This window comes from Electrophorus electricus, chromosome 10, assembly GCF_013358815.1.
Source record: "Electrophorus electricus isolate fEleEle1 chromosome 10, fEleEle1.pri, whole genome shotgun sequence".
Taxonomy (NCBI): domain Eukaryota; kingdom Metazoa; phylum Chordata; class Actinopteri; order Gymnotiformes; family Gymnotidae; genus Electrophorus; species Electrophorus electricus.
In genome coordinates, this window is record NC_049544.1 from 16,734,342 (window position 1) to 16,749,313 (window position 14,972).

The 14,972-nt window shown below is 50.5% G+C and overlaps 1 protein-coding gene across 5 annotated transcripts in view; it reads right to left on the reverse strand.

Moving 5' to 3' along the window:
- The window catches only part of pard3aa (par-3 family cell polarity regulator alpha, a), a 275,373-nt gene that overhangs the window by 228,984 nt on the left and 31,417 nt on the right, over positions 1-14,972 (reverse strand). For all 5 annotated transcript variants that reach the window (XM_035531038.1, XM_035531039.1, XM_035531036.1 and 2 more), the window contains exon 2: positions 13,160-13,261. In XM_035531038.1, coding sequence (XP_035386931.1) covers positions 13,160-13,261 — 102 coding nt within the window. The remainder of the gene's footprint in view (positions 1-13,159; positions 13,262-14,972) is intronic.

Sequence of the window (14,972 nt, forward strand, 5' to 3'; positions counted from 1 at the left end):
TCTCTCCCCCCCCTCTCTCTCCCCCCCCTCTCTCTCTCTCCCTCCCCCCCCCTCTCTCTCTCTCTGCCCCCCTCCCCTCTCCCCCCCTCCCCCCCCCTCTCTCTCTCTCTGCCCCCCTCCCCTCTCCCCCCCTCCCCCTCTCCTCCGTTTGCATCCTTTCCCTTACTTGTAAAAGGAAGAAGGGGCATACGAGAGGAGGCATGAAGGTGTTGGGTGAGCTCGGGGGGGTTGGAGATCAGAAGGAGGCGCTGCCAACAGCCTTCCGCACCCGGGCCGTCAGACTGGGTTTGACGAGCCATCGGCTCATTATGCTGTCTGGTTCGAGCCGCATAGCGAAGTCTCCTCGGGCGCCAGGCACACGCTTACACACCAGCGCACACACACACACGCACAACTAGCCCCACAAACCTCCATCTAAGGCACGTGAAGTGTGTGAGGCCTGCAAACCTTGCGGCGCTCCAGGTGGGAGGGGCTGTGCCCGGCTGAGGGACGGGCACGCAGCCCGAGGGGCACTCAGCCGCTCTCGGGCAGGGACCGCATCCTCGTGACAGGTGGCCTGGGCCAGGGGATCAGACGAAAGGCAGAGGGGGAGTGGGAGGTGCCTGATCACACCAGGCGGAGCAGGTGCGGATCACTGCACAAGCCTCTGGGCCGGGCTGCATCAAGTCTGGGTAAAATTTGCCCTGGTGCGCAGCAAAACAGCCAGCCAAAAGGTTGCACTGTCTGCTGATGACTCGCAGGGGAGCCTCCACTGCTATGACTGGCAGACAAAAAAACGGTTTGATACAAATGATAATACAACCTCATTCGTTGGCGGCACGTATTTAAAAGAAAAGAAATAAAACCGTTAGTTTGTGCTGTGTTTGTGCTAATTTGTGTAATAGTAATTATTGAAAATTGTTTATAATAATTGTGTATAATTACTGTTTGTGCTGTTTTTGATTTTGTGATGAAAATCTTTTTTTTTTTTCTCTCCTCAGCACAAAGCAGCACCATCTCAATGCAAACGGACGCCACTAATTCGGTGAGGGTTTTAGCTTGGTGATGCACTGAATGGAGTAACGCATTCAATTACAACAGCGGTATCGGGGACTGGCTGGTAGTGATCAAAACTCCCCCCCCTTTCCGAAAAAACAAACAAACCCAGTGACATGCAGAGCGGAGGCGTCTGGTGCATTTTTATTTCAGCCTTTGTGAAAATATTCCGGGCCATTAGCGCGAGCGCTCCGAACGCGTTTCTCGACGTTTTGACGTTCGGCTTCGCGATGACGCGGCGCGGAAATCCGGTTCAACACCCCCCCGTCGTAGGCTCTCGCCGTGAGAGTACAATAAGTTTGTGTGCGAAAGTAAGCTAGTACAGTATTGTACTAAATGTCATTTTAGACATTTAATTATATATTTTCTATATAACTTTATTCATCACTACTTTTAGGAACCAAACACTCTGGTAAACTTATTTCAAACACCAAAACAGTTGGTTCACATGGGTGAAGGTATGTTTTCACATAGGATACGATACATTTCTCAAATTAAACCTCATATTTTCAGCTTTAGGGCCTTGTTTCTTTATGCAGTGTGCTGGGTCAAACGGTAGCCGAGATTGTTCTGAACATTGTGATATAGTATAGTATGATACTCACATGTGTCATAAGTAAGTACCTTGAACGTAAATTTAAGAAAATATGCAAATACTTCAGGGGGTCTGAGATGGACACGCATGAGCCCTGCACAGTGCTCCCAGCCTAGCAGGGACTTCAGAGGCGCAGAGCTGAACGTTCTAACTGCCTGAAACACTGAAACCCCAATACAAACACACAAATAATGACAGAAAGGTACATACAAAGCCCTGATGTTTATGAACAACAATCATAGTCGTACTACTTTCAGAGTCTATACAAATGGAATTAAAACCAACATAAAACATGCAACCTGCGAGAGCCAATGAGAAAATAAATCTGAAATACTAAAATGATGTCAGATGTCACTGATTGTGGCTTTAATGGAAAGTGGGAAAGGAGTGAGCAGTCTGGAGAAGGAAGACCTTGACCTACCCAGTAAATGGAACCAGCCCAGAAAGGGGGGGGGGGGGGGGGGGTAATAGGCCCAGAGGAAGGGGAGAAGAGGAGCTCCTCCCATCCCTCACTCGCTCCTTCTTTCTTCACTGACGGCTAGGGCGCAGTCTGTCCTGCTGGGGAGTGGGTAGCTTGGGGTGAGCCCCAGCGGGGAGGACAAATCCAGGGTAAGGGGGTCCGGCATGGGGGTGGTGCAGTGTGGGGGAGCTCGGCGGTTTAGAGGCGGGGGGGCAGGGATCTGTCTAAGCCTCACTGACAGATTTGCATTAGCGCTGAAGTGAAGGGTTTCTGTCAGGTTGCCTTTCTTCAAAGACACACAGACAAACACACAGACACGCGCACACTCTAAACGCAGTCACACACCACTGAGCCGTCTCAAAAATGAGATGGGAGTTCAAATAAGCTCAAGGATTCATTATACAGCCAATCTCAGTCTCACACACACACACACACACACACACACACACACACACACACAGAATTGGCCTGAATCATGGGATTATATTTTGTGTGTGTGTGTGTGTGTGTAAATGATTTCTGAAAGAGTGGCCCTGACTCTAAATGCTGAATATGGGATCTGTTTGGAGCTCAGATAAGGCAGATTTGCCTCCTACTTACCATAACCCTGCTTTTGTACCATCTTTGATTTGCAGGTATGAAATACCGAGCACAGCAAAACACCGCACACAACAGAACACAAATGACATGATGGGTCGAACCTTTAAAAGAGTACCGAGATATGGTTTGGAAGAACCTTCTCCGATTTTGAAAACAGGCTAGCAAAATAAATAAATAAATAAATAAATTGTGTGGCACTTAAAGATTAGGAGTTCCCTGCACTCTGAGCACATAGCTGAGAGGCTGCACGGTGTGGCACAGGCTATATGCTGGTCCCTGATACCAGAGCACCGCACCTCCACTGCAGGGGTGAGGGGCTCCTGAGAGGCTTGGCCACACCCACACCCCAACGCAGTCTCAACAAGTTTAACATATGTCAGTGTACCTTATACACGAACTTATAGCACAGTATGTTGCCAGTATTTTACCTTTATTCCAACTCTGTCAGCGTGAGGTGTTCGAGGGCTGCGAATGTGAGGCGTCTCTCCCTCTCTTTCCCTCACACTCACACCCCACACACCCCTTCAGAGTCGAGGGTCACAGTGAAAACAAGAGTAGGAAGAAGTAGGAAGCATAATTCCCTTAATGAAGAGCAGAGCACGCTACATGCTGCAACTCTCTCAACACACTCCTCTCCAAACACTCCCACACTTTCAATTTCAACTTTACTCAACACGCTTCCTACTTCAACTTTCCCTAATCTACTCCAAATTTCAACTCAAAGTTTTCAAACATAAGAGAAGAAGATATCCAGACAGTGGGAAAGAGGAAAAGGAGAAGAGGGGGAATTTATAAGAGCCGGCGACGAGTAACGAACCAGACACCTTCACCTCATGATACCTGCTTATAACGGTGAAGGGACCGGTTCCGCTCCACTCAGCAGACTGGTGCCTTTGCCCTCCAGGATGACTGGGGGATCCAGAAGGAGGTCCTAGACTTCAACCATGGTGCCTGACCCAAATCCGCCCATCTGTGCGTGTCTGTGTGTGTGTGTGTGTGTGTGTGTGCGCGCGCACACGCACGTTTGCCCCCGGCTGATAGCATCGCAGTCCACATCTCTGTAGGTGCCGAGACACTGAAGCACGTATTGCATGTGCATTTCTCCAGATCTTCTGTCCAAAAGACTCGCCATCCTCAGTCATCCCATGTGACCTGCCTAAAAGTCAGGAAGGCCCAGGGGGGTCTGCAAACTGCAGAAAATAAAAAAGGGGAACAATGTCTTCCTAGTATTCCTTTTTTTGTCCCCCCAAAAGCATATCTGGTGCAGTCAAAGGGGTTTAGCCGATACCGGCCCAGATCGCTATAATCAGAGCGATACATCATTCCTGGACCTCTGCATGTACAGCCAGGTAATCTGTGGCTAGTCAGTGTCTACACCTCTTCTTTACTTCTGAAGTCTCTCTCCGGTTCTCACACCATCGCTCTCCGCTGCCGTTTTCGTGTTCTTATCTGGAGCAACTTTCATGTTTCTCCGCACATGTGCGCTTCCCGGAAGACAAAGCTTTGCAGTCGCTAGCAACTCACTCTACCTGCTCCTCCAGCCGAGCAGCACAAATTCCCTTGCCCTCCTATAAGCTCTTACAATCTCACTTCATATTGCTTCACTTCGATTTCAAATAAGGATTTACACTTCTAAGGTCACACAGATGTATCTTTTGTCTCGATTAGTGTTGCACTCGAGTTTTGTTTTCTTTTTTTCCTGGTACATTGTTTGCTGGTCCTCATTGTTCAAAAAGTCTTCAGTAGGTGAGGAATAGTGATATGGAGCAATGGTGCCCTCTAGAGGACAAGTGTCAGTGCGACAGTTGTTTACACCAGACTCAAACTTGACCTTTGCAATCATTGTGTATCCAAATGAGTACCCAATAAAGTAATCAGTAAAAGAATAAAATGAAGCTGGTGTGAAGGTGACTGATGTGAATACCCACTAGTGAGAGGGAGATGTCTAATATAACTTTACAATGGCAGCCAAGGGGAACGATGGCTTACGAGGTACACAGCATTCCAGTTTTGTTTAAGAGCACCCCGATTCCCTGATCTGCATGCGTTTGTCTGTGCAGATGTGTGTGTGTGTGTGTGTGTGTGTGTGTGTGTGTGTGTGTGGTGTGCGCGCGCACTTACCCCCTGCCTCAATGCCAGACAGACCCCTGCTAACAGCGCATTTGACTTCACCACCAAAACAAAGCCAAAGCTGATAGCCAACACCTGAGACACAAAATTCCACTTAAATGGAATGCGTGTGTGCGTGCACGCGCATCCATCCCTCTGCATGCCTTTGGTGCACATTTCAGATTCTGGTAAATGAGCAAGCAGTCGTGTGATATTGACACCACAACCTGTAAACAGAGCGGACGGTGGAGTGGAGCGTAGACTTTCAGTCAGGGGTCTGAACCAAGCTGAACAGCAGTTTACTGACGCAGGCAGCCACCAGGAGGAGCCGCGGCGCTGGTGGTATCAGTCTCGGGGCAGGCGGGTGTGCGCCCGCACACACGCATGCCCTTCCTCACACAACGGCGAGTACACAAGGGCGAAACTATTGTAAACGATCGTTTTGGGGGGTTTTCCTGCTCCACTCCAGTCTACTAGACCCCGGGTTTTACCACACTAGCCCACAAACACAGGTTTCACGTACAAGCCAACTGAATCACTTGGTCCTTGCTCCTGTAGACCGCACGCACTCTCCGGCTCCCTCTCTCCTCCACCGGGTTCAGGCATGCCGCTGGCCGGCTCGCTTTTAAGAGCCCCGGAGAAGCCAGTGCGGCACGTCGGCGCCGTCAAGCGGGCTCGAATCGATCCGCGGGCCTCCGTCGGGGCATCGATTCCAAATGTTTTGGAGTTCCGTGGCTCCAATCCATGTACGCTGAAGCAGGTCCTGAATCTATCTGAATATCCATATCTGCTGGGGCTTCTTTCGTTCCTTCAAACTGCATATGAATTACTGTTTACACATGACTGGCAGCCACTCAAATCTTTGTATGAATGTGCAGCAGAGAGTGAGAGCTGGTGTGTTTGCCAACAAGAAACGCAACTCTCCTGCTACCAAGGTCCTTCTCCTCAATGCGCTCATGTCACAGACTGTCATGTCACACTCGAGCATGATGTGACTTTTGTTCCCTCACACAGACGCAGACGCACAAACGCACGCACGAACACGCGGCTAGACGCACGCTGTGATCGCTATGCTCTTACAGTGCTACTGGGTGACGTCTGCTACTTCACACCCCCAGACCCTACACCTGAACTCCTCTCTCAGACATGACTCACCCAATCTCTTTCTAGCCCTTCTTCTCACCCTGTTCTCCGGGTGAACTTGCTGAGAGAGGAAAATGGATCAAGTAAAAGTATAAAACACAAAGTGTGTGTGTGTGTGTGTGTGTGTGTGTGTGTGTGTGTGTGTGTGTGTGTGTGTGCACGCAGGTCACATGTATGAGACAGAAATGAGAAACAATAATCCCATGCATACAAAACCAACACTAGTTCCCTAATTTAGAAAGGTAAGTGAGGGCAAGACAAAAGTCTCTCCCTCATTATTCCCTTGGCTTGCGCTGGTCAGAAGCCCGATCTGGCAGTATCTGCTGGTGGTTGCGTTTAGGAATTGTTCAATTTTCCTCACTGTGTGAGCTCCTGTATCACATGTGCCACCTCAGTGCTCTGGCACTGTTGCCATAGTAATGCCCCATGCGCTTTCTGAGGGAACGGGAGAGCCAATCACGTATCATACACAAGATAACAATGTAAGGCCCTCGCATGCTAATGTTCACACCAATGGCTGCATGAGGCGCACACAAGGGGACGTTCTATTCGTTCTACGGCCATCTAGTGGCAAGAATTGCTAACAACTCACAGGCCATCACTGAAAGTCAATCTTGATTCAGTTCCCTCAAGAGTTTAACTCACAAACATCTGAGCATGCTTTTTTGGAAGGACTCCTCCTCATAGATATTCTGTAGGTGTATTGTTACGTTCGGACCGCCGTTCAATAGCAGCCTCCTGACTGTGGAAGCCAACTCATGGAAAGCTGCAGTTGCACTTTCTGAATTTAATAAAAGGCATTAAACCCATTCCTCCTCGATTTGGTGGAGATGTGGAGATGTGGAGATGTGCAGAGGTAGATGGTGACCAAAGCGTTCTCCTCCAACTGGATCCCACCGTTTCCGTGCTGAAAGCCTCACTCACGTCGCAGCAGAAGAGTCTCTCTGCATACATCTGGATGAAAAGCCTGCTCCAAACACCTCCATGACTGTAGGGACCCGTTTCTACTGCAAGATAACACGCAGCAGGAAAACCGCGTGCGTTTGTGCGCGCGCATGCCGGTGCGGGGCTCTCTCGATACCCTTTTCCTTCAGAGCTAGTTTCGACACTTGCTTTCAAGCAGTCACGCCATTTTAAAGATCTAACCGTGTGTGCAGTCACACTGAAGGATGGAATGCGTGTGTGCGTGCACACGCGTGTGTGCAGGCGTGTGTGGCGCACGCACCCTGCAGCCTGATGTGATGTGATTGCCACAGCCTGTGGACTGAACGACTCCGTAAGAACCGTTATTGGTCCGACATGTCACCATGGTAACCCACTGTGACATGCCTTCCAATGCCACGTCTAATCAGGTGCTCCAGTTCTGGTTAAATGAACAGAGTCTCTTTCTGCACACCAACCACGCAAACACATGACACCAAGATCATGGCAAATGATGCCACAATCTGACTAGAATTCATTTTTAACTCAACAGTTATTTCTTAACAGTATAATGCATGTTTCTTAAATTGTTTCAACAACAGTTTAATTTAAAATGTGCATCCTCTCCCAAAAAAAAAACAAAACTTGGGGTAGCTTGTGCGTGCAGCCCGTGTTAAGTGCAGGGTTAGTGTGGAAACACGACCAGCAAAAGCCTCCCAGTGCCCTACTGCTGATCAGACTTCTCCACAAGATGGCAGCGCAGTACAGCAGACGTTCCATTTGCTGCTGAAACTGTGGCGAAGGAGTCAAAATGGAGTCAAAGTTTAAAGTCAAAGTTTAAAGTGCCACTATAATGCGATGCTTTCCGTTAAGCTAGAATGCTGCTTATATCGTGTAGCTTGATGCAGTGTGACTAACAGCACGCAAGGGTGTAGCAGTGATCAATGCACTGGTGAAACAACAGTCCCCAAAGTGTAGGGCAACATGCAGCAGCCTGTAGTCTGCTCAACACACCCCTCCTGGCCATCACCGCACGGCCTCGGGGTAAACCCGTGTGTCGCTTAACGAGTCTCCTCCTCTACTGATGGCCGATCTGTCCAGCGACCTTAGTGTTGTTCAGCTCCACCCATCAGATGGCACGCCAGCCCTCCTCATCTTGAGGACAACCCATAAACGCCACTTCACTAACCAGTGGGGCAAAAAAAAGAAAAAAAAAGAAAAAATCAATTCCTCCTACGATTGCGGTCCTGTAGCCGAGCCTTTGAGTAGCATAACGTCTGTGTGAGTGAGAGATGGCTCTTACAAACAACATTACTGACCAAACACAGTCCCCAGTGCATGACGCAAAACTCGCACACCCACATGCTGGCCAGGGAACATGTACTTAAATACTTAAAAGTGCGTTTTGTGTGTGTGTGTGTGTGTGTGTTGTGCACAAAGAAAGAATAAAAATTGCTCCAAGTTCTGTGAGGCTCACAGCCCTGAGCACGTGCGCACGCACACACACGTTATTATAACTCTAACACTAATTCATGCTGCCTAGTTTAAACACTGCGCTGGCCCTGCTCATACAGCGTACCACATCCTGGGTGCATGCAGATGCACGCACGCATGCGCACACACGGCAAAACTGTCATTCTTGGTTCTACAGTTATTTAACAGCCTGTTCGGTTCCTTCCCACAGTGCAGTGCATTCCAGCAGCAGCAGCCCAACAACGACACCCCACCTTAAACCTTTCAGGTTACGGCTAACCCAACGCTCATGTAGAAGTCCAACAAACGGCTTCAGATTCATTCTACAACTACGTCCTTAGCGAAGCAGCGGTCTGCTTGCTGAATGCGGCCCACCGCACAGCCACCCGCAACTCCCAGGCCCGAAGTTAACGGCAAAGAAAGGATTGATGAAGGTGACCCGCGCCGCTGATCAACGGGTTCGTTTTGCTCTTCTCCTTCCACCAGCAGAACCAAACAAATGGTTTACTGCTTTACAGGAAAGCAACTGGAGTGCAAGTGCTCTGGAGCTGGGGGCGGGGGGGGGTCTCGTCACCTCTGAAGAGCATTACTGCTTTAAGCGGGGCCTCAAAGCTGTAGTGCAGTTTCACGTTGCTCAGTGGAAATGCTACCGTGGTCAGGCACATACACAGTCCTGTACATGTTGTAACGTTATTCTCAAAAGCCTATTGCTTTTCCCCACTATTTTTGACATTTTCCATAATAGATCAGGAGTAAAAAAGACAGCTGTTGGAAGCAGATATGGAGCAGACTGTTTGCTCTGGTTGGGTTGGCACATGACTGGGCTGAACGCATCGGAATGTAGGTCCTAACGACCTGGCGCCCCACCCTGTGTACCCGCCCTCCTAACGACCTGGCACGGGCCGTGGAACTGGGAGCGGCGAGAGGGCCACCACTGCCGGGCCGCGCAGCCGTGGCCCACCGTCAGACCTGCGCAGTCCCGTTCGGATCAATTAAGAGTCACTCGGCTCAAGCGCCGGCTTCCCTGCAGCACGGAAATCACCGAGCCTTAGCCTGCAAAGGCCCCACAGCCCACCGGGGTAATGCCGTTAGCAGAGCCGCTGTAGCAGAGGCCCGACAGCAGAGCGAGTGTACTGGCCAGCGTGCTGGACAACAGGACTACACAAAAGCGCCATTTTAAACAGAAAAGAAGCGGAGGGGATACAGTAGAGCCACTGTGGAAGGCAATTGGAGCTTCTGCTACTTAGTCGATGTCCTTCAAGAACAGTGAGCTACTGTCACAGGACAAAACACGAAAGAGATGTCCAGGGAGAAATAGTAACAGAGCAGCTCTGCATCCCCTAGCTAGCCTCAGTCTCTCACGTGTGTGTGTGTGTGTGTGTGTGTGTATATATGCGTGCGCACATGCATATGATTAAGGTTCTCAGGAAGAGAAAGAGGGAGTGAGGGAAGGAAGATAAGAAAGGGGGACAGAGAGAGAGAGAGAGAGAGAGAGAGAGAGAGAGAGAGAGAAAGAAATATCTGGACAGGCAGATAGATTGTGACAGATGACAGATACCATGCATCTGTACCACAGCTGTTGGATTGGCAGACACTTGCATGAGTTCATGTGTGTGTGAAGCTTGCACATGAGTCCATGGACAGTGCACTGTAGTCCTCATCTGTAGTCATACACGAAGCAGATAGATGGCTCCTGGATCACCAAACCCCTGCCAGTACACGAGCACTCACTCGGAGCTGAACCAATCAGACGGAAGCGCTGAGGAGAGCAGCCAGTAAAATACACCACGCTGGTGTCTGGACACCGAGGCTCTCTTGCCTCCCACTCACGTTCTCCACCAACACCCTGCCAGTAACTCGATCAGTAACTTGTCAAATCATCTAAAAAACTTGTTTCTAAATATTTGCAGTGAGGAGCAGCTCAGGTAGCACAGAGGAATACAGGGAGCCAAGGAGGATTGGGCCGCTCTGGAACGGACCGAGCTGCTGGGGGCGGGGGGGGGGGGGGGGGGGGGGGGGGGGGGGGGGGGGGGATATCGGGCTACACTGAGCAGCTCTGTGAAAGTTTGTGGAGGAGCAGATGAGAGGTGCTCACATGGTTGGAGAAGCAGGCCATGTGGGCAGAGAGGGAGGAAGGTCAGCTCGAACAGCCCGCGCACTCACACATTCAATCAATCACACACAGTCGTATTCAACAGCCGTGAGAACAGGATCTGAAGACAGTAATGTCCTGACAAAAATGTCCCTGGTGGCATGTTGGGCCAAAGCATGCTGACAGATGCACAGGCCAAGTGCCACAGGAGGGGGGCGTGCAGTGCACTGAAAAGGGAAAAAAAAGAAAACACGCCCTGCCTCTGAGCGGCCGCCGACAGGAGCCCCGCGCCATCCCGGCTGACCTTTAACCCCATACAGCTGTAAAGAGGATCATAGGGTCCTGGATGGAGGTGCGGGTCTGCCTCGTGGATCAGACAAGGGGGGGTAATGGCTCGGTTCTGTCACATGCGCTGGGCTTAGTTATGGAGCTGTTTGATGCCAAAATAAAGCCCAATTCCAGCTCAGACCCGACCACGAGAAAACGAGAACATTTTTTAGCCGCTTGTCCTAGCGTGACCCCCCCATCAAAACATTACGTAACTCACAAGATGATCTCGCACTAAAGTTTGGGGTATTTAGGCTAACCAGAACTGTACGTCTGTGCGCATTTTCTCGCTAAAAAGCAAGGCGCTGCACTGAAAGCTTTGAAACATTGTTACAATATATCAGTTAACTCCAAAAAGCCCTCTCGTCATAGACTACTGGCCCTTGCCCTGCTGACCTTCCAGCGTGTCTGAAAACACCGACCGTGGCCCAAGGAGAAGTAGCGCTTCCCATGGTGAAGGAAACAAAGCCATGGATAAGCCATTCAGGACAGGTAGCACTGCGAGCAAAAGCCAGTCATATCACTACTGACACGGAAACGATTTGGCAAACTGATTCGGCAGTCTGAGGTGTAATGTGTCCCTATGGCAGACAGAGGGCGAGATGGAGCAGCACAGAGTAAATCCCCTCTGAGGGAGACGAACAGATTTACAAAACGCTTTCAGTAAGTCACAAAGAGAGAACCGGAGGGAATCCGTTACCTGCAAAGCCATACACGCCAGTGATAAGAGATAACTAACTAAAACAGCCGATATCTACTCCCACTGAGCTACAGCGGCAGCATTCAAACTGCTGCAAGAGTGGTTCACCCCGCCAGCCCAACCTGAATTACTACATACCACCACCACCACCACCACCATTCACATAGAGAGCAAAGATGGAGAGACCAGGAGGAGCAGGTGTGTGGGGTAGTCCTCAGAGGGATCTCTCACTGCAGTTACGCAGGTGTGTGCGCGCGTCCAAGTCCTAGCAGACACGTTACCATGGCAGCCCGCAAATAAGAGCCTACCGCTCACAAGATGAGAAGGGAAGCTCTCGAACGTGTGCTCCTCCTCTCAGACACAGATTCACCGCTGTGCCTCACCTACACTCAGCTATGCACAGACGCTTGAAATGATATAGACCTCGCATCCATGCTGGTTACACAATGCACAGCAACATCCGTGACCTTTCACCTTTCCGATCAACATCTGAGAGTGCATTTGAACGGTAAATACCTAAGACATATTAAAAAAAAAAAAAGAAGCACTTAAATCTGTGAACATTCAGTCAGATGGAAGTATTCGAGCTGACCAGACCAGACATCCCTGAAGAGTCATCACCACAGTCCACCACACCAAGAGCTCACCCACGGCCGTTAGCCACACTGGAGACATGCAGCAAACATGGCAGCCTGGCGTGTAGTTCTTCCCACACACACACACACCCCTTCCCGCAACTCTCCCGTGACGTCCTGTGGTTTCACACTACCCTGCTAGGCTTGTTCGGAGGGAGGAGCAGGACATGCTGATCTCTGGGCCGGTGGATTCACCGGTGCCCAACGCCGCGCACGTCTGTTCGCCAGCACGGCAACCCTCAGACATGTCGAATGACAAGCCCATAAACAGCAGCAGACAGCACACGCCAGACAGATTTCAGCTGGCTGCGTGCTGGAAACCACAGAAGTGCAAACTACCAACTAGAAGAAGCAAAGTTGCGCTAGCTGATTAGGGTGCTAACTCTTTAGCATGCTAGCCAGCACCAGGCCAAAGCAAGACCAGACAGGGTGATTAGCTTGGAGAGTGAACGCCAGAAGTACTCATCGCATTGATGCAGGTAGCACACACACACAGCACGGAAGTAAGATATATAGATAGATAGATAGATAGATAGATAGATAGATAGATAAAGGGCCTACGCTCAAGGACAGAACAGTGGTTAACCACGTTAAGAGGACACACACACACTGGACTGAGGAATCAGTGACAGAAGTTCGCAACATTTCTGCTTTCTCAGTCATGCCCTACACACTAGAGAAACATGGTCAGACAAACTGCCAGCACACACACACACACACACACACACACACACACGCGGATCTGGCCTGCTGCACAACAACCGGGAGAAAATGAGAGGAGGAAGTAATAAGATAGCCATCACCGCATGAGCCACTTCCTGACAATTACTAAACACAGGCAAACTCTGCTGGAATGCGGCCAGCTGCAACAAGCAAACCAACCACCGGTGCAGAGGAGAGCCCCCCCGAGTTCTGCGTCTCGCTTCCCGTCACCCCCGCCGGGCGGCTGGACCAAGAAGGAGCTGAGGCTGGGAGCCTGGATACAGACGACGGAGGCCCGGGACAGTTCTGCATGGAAGCCTGCAGCGTGTCCGCGGAGGACGCCCTCGCCCCAGCGAGACCCACTCACCCTGTCTCTGTCGTCCGCTACGTCGCACAGCACGTCGTCCAAGTCCAGGATGCCCCCGTCACCGTGCTCCAGCCGGTGCACCTGGATCCAGTATCCTGGGTCCTACACGCAGAGAGACAGAGACCGTGAGGGCTTTGCGCGTGCAAACGTCCTTTAAAGACATGCAAAACGTCTGCTTAACTGCACCATGCTTGACTGAAATGTTATGTGATGGAATGACTTGCGGTTTGTTTGGGTTTTTTTTTTTTTTTTTTACACACTAAACGTCTCGACGCGCAGACGCGTCGGTTGTAGAGCGCCCGGCGGACTCGTGCGTTCACCCCGCCTGCTTTTTCACATTCAGCTTTTGTTGCCGGCAATAGACGGCGCGCGCGCCGAGCAGGGGCCTGCCCTCGAGCGCAGGGGCTGAGGGTGAAGCAGCCTAGCCCTCCTCCCCGGCGGGCAACCAGAGACGGACGCGGCTCTCGGGTTCCGTCACGCTAGATCGGGTGTCATGAGAACCCTGAGCTGCGTCAGTGCGTCGGACAGGAGGGTGAGAACCGTACCCCGAGTTGGTGCTCTGGGCAGAACTGGGCGATGGGAACGACAGTCTCAGTGCGCTCGCATATGCGCAGCTCTCCAGCCAGACAGCGCTTCTCTGTCCTCTGCCCTTCCGTCTAGCGCAAAGGCTGCGCGTCTGCGGCTCTGACATCTTCGGGCTGAGTCTCAACACTCTTGCGAGAGTCGCACTGCAGAGCCAAACTGACTAACTAACCATCAGTGTGAGGATGTTTAAAGGAACGCCCACTTTTTCTTCCGGGGCCGAAAACAAATCCTTCCACCACCCTTCTTAAGAACTTTGCCCTTAGATGAGTTCGGCCATTTAAAACCCTAAAACGTATTTGCCTGTGCAGCTGTTTTAAAGGGACTTAACAGCTCCGGCAGCTCAGTATAAAACGGCCAGCATACATCATTCCTTTCAGATCACATTAACCGCAAACAACCGCAGAATAAAATGGGACGCGAAAGACATCTTTTCTCATGATGTCTTAGAAGAGCGGTGTCAACGAGTTCATCCAGTTTCCAGTATATCTGGAAGACATTTTCTGGCCACAAACCCACAATGAGAATCAGCGAATATGGAAACAAAATCGGCAGCAGACCTCCATGCACCACCGACCAGCTCGCTCACACTCGCCCAGGGGCTTAACATCAGAGGCCTTCAGGATCCATCAACTGAAGGGAAACTGACATTAAAATGGAACGGAGGGAAAAAAAAAAGCATCTTGAGCCATACTGCGGCGAAGGTGGGCATGTGGCTTAATTATTTATGAGGTATTAACATTTTTAGGAGACAGCCAAGACCTCCCGTGTGACTTAAGAATTGAGCTAACAGGACTAGCTTCAGCTGAGAGAGCAGAAAGAGAACTAGGGATATGAGAGAGAGAGAGAGAGAGAGAGAGAGAGAGAGAGAGAGAGAAGGGGCTTTGCTTGTAAGCTCAGCCCAGTGCCCCCAGATACAAACACCAATCCAGGGAAGTGGAATTAAGCCCATTACCACATTTGCTAGGTTCAGCAGCACACTGAATAGAAGGTCCCAAAGACTACACACTCATATGGTAAACAAATGGTACAGTCCAGCTGTGGAGCCTTGAATACAGACTCAACCACACACGTGCCTCATCCATAGACCTTACTGACGGATGTGCCAATATCCCAGCGCCAGTGCAGTTAACCACAGTCGAGAATTTTCACCACACACACAAAAAAAATGATTTTTTTAAATTTTTTTAAATCTTTGGTTCACCATTATCTACATTTCTGTATGAGAAGC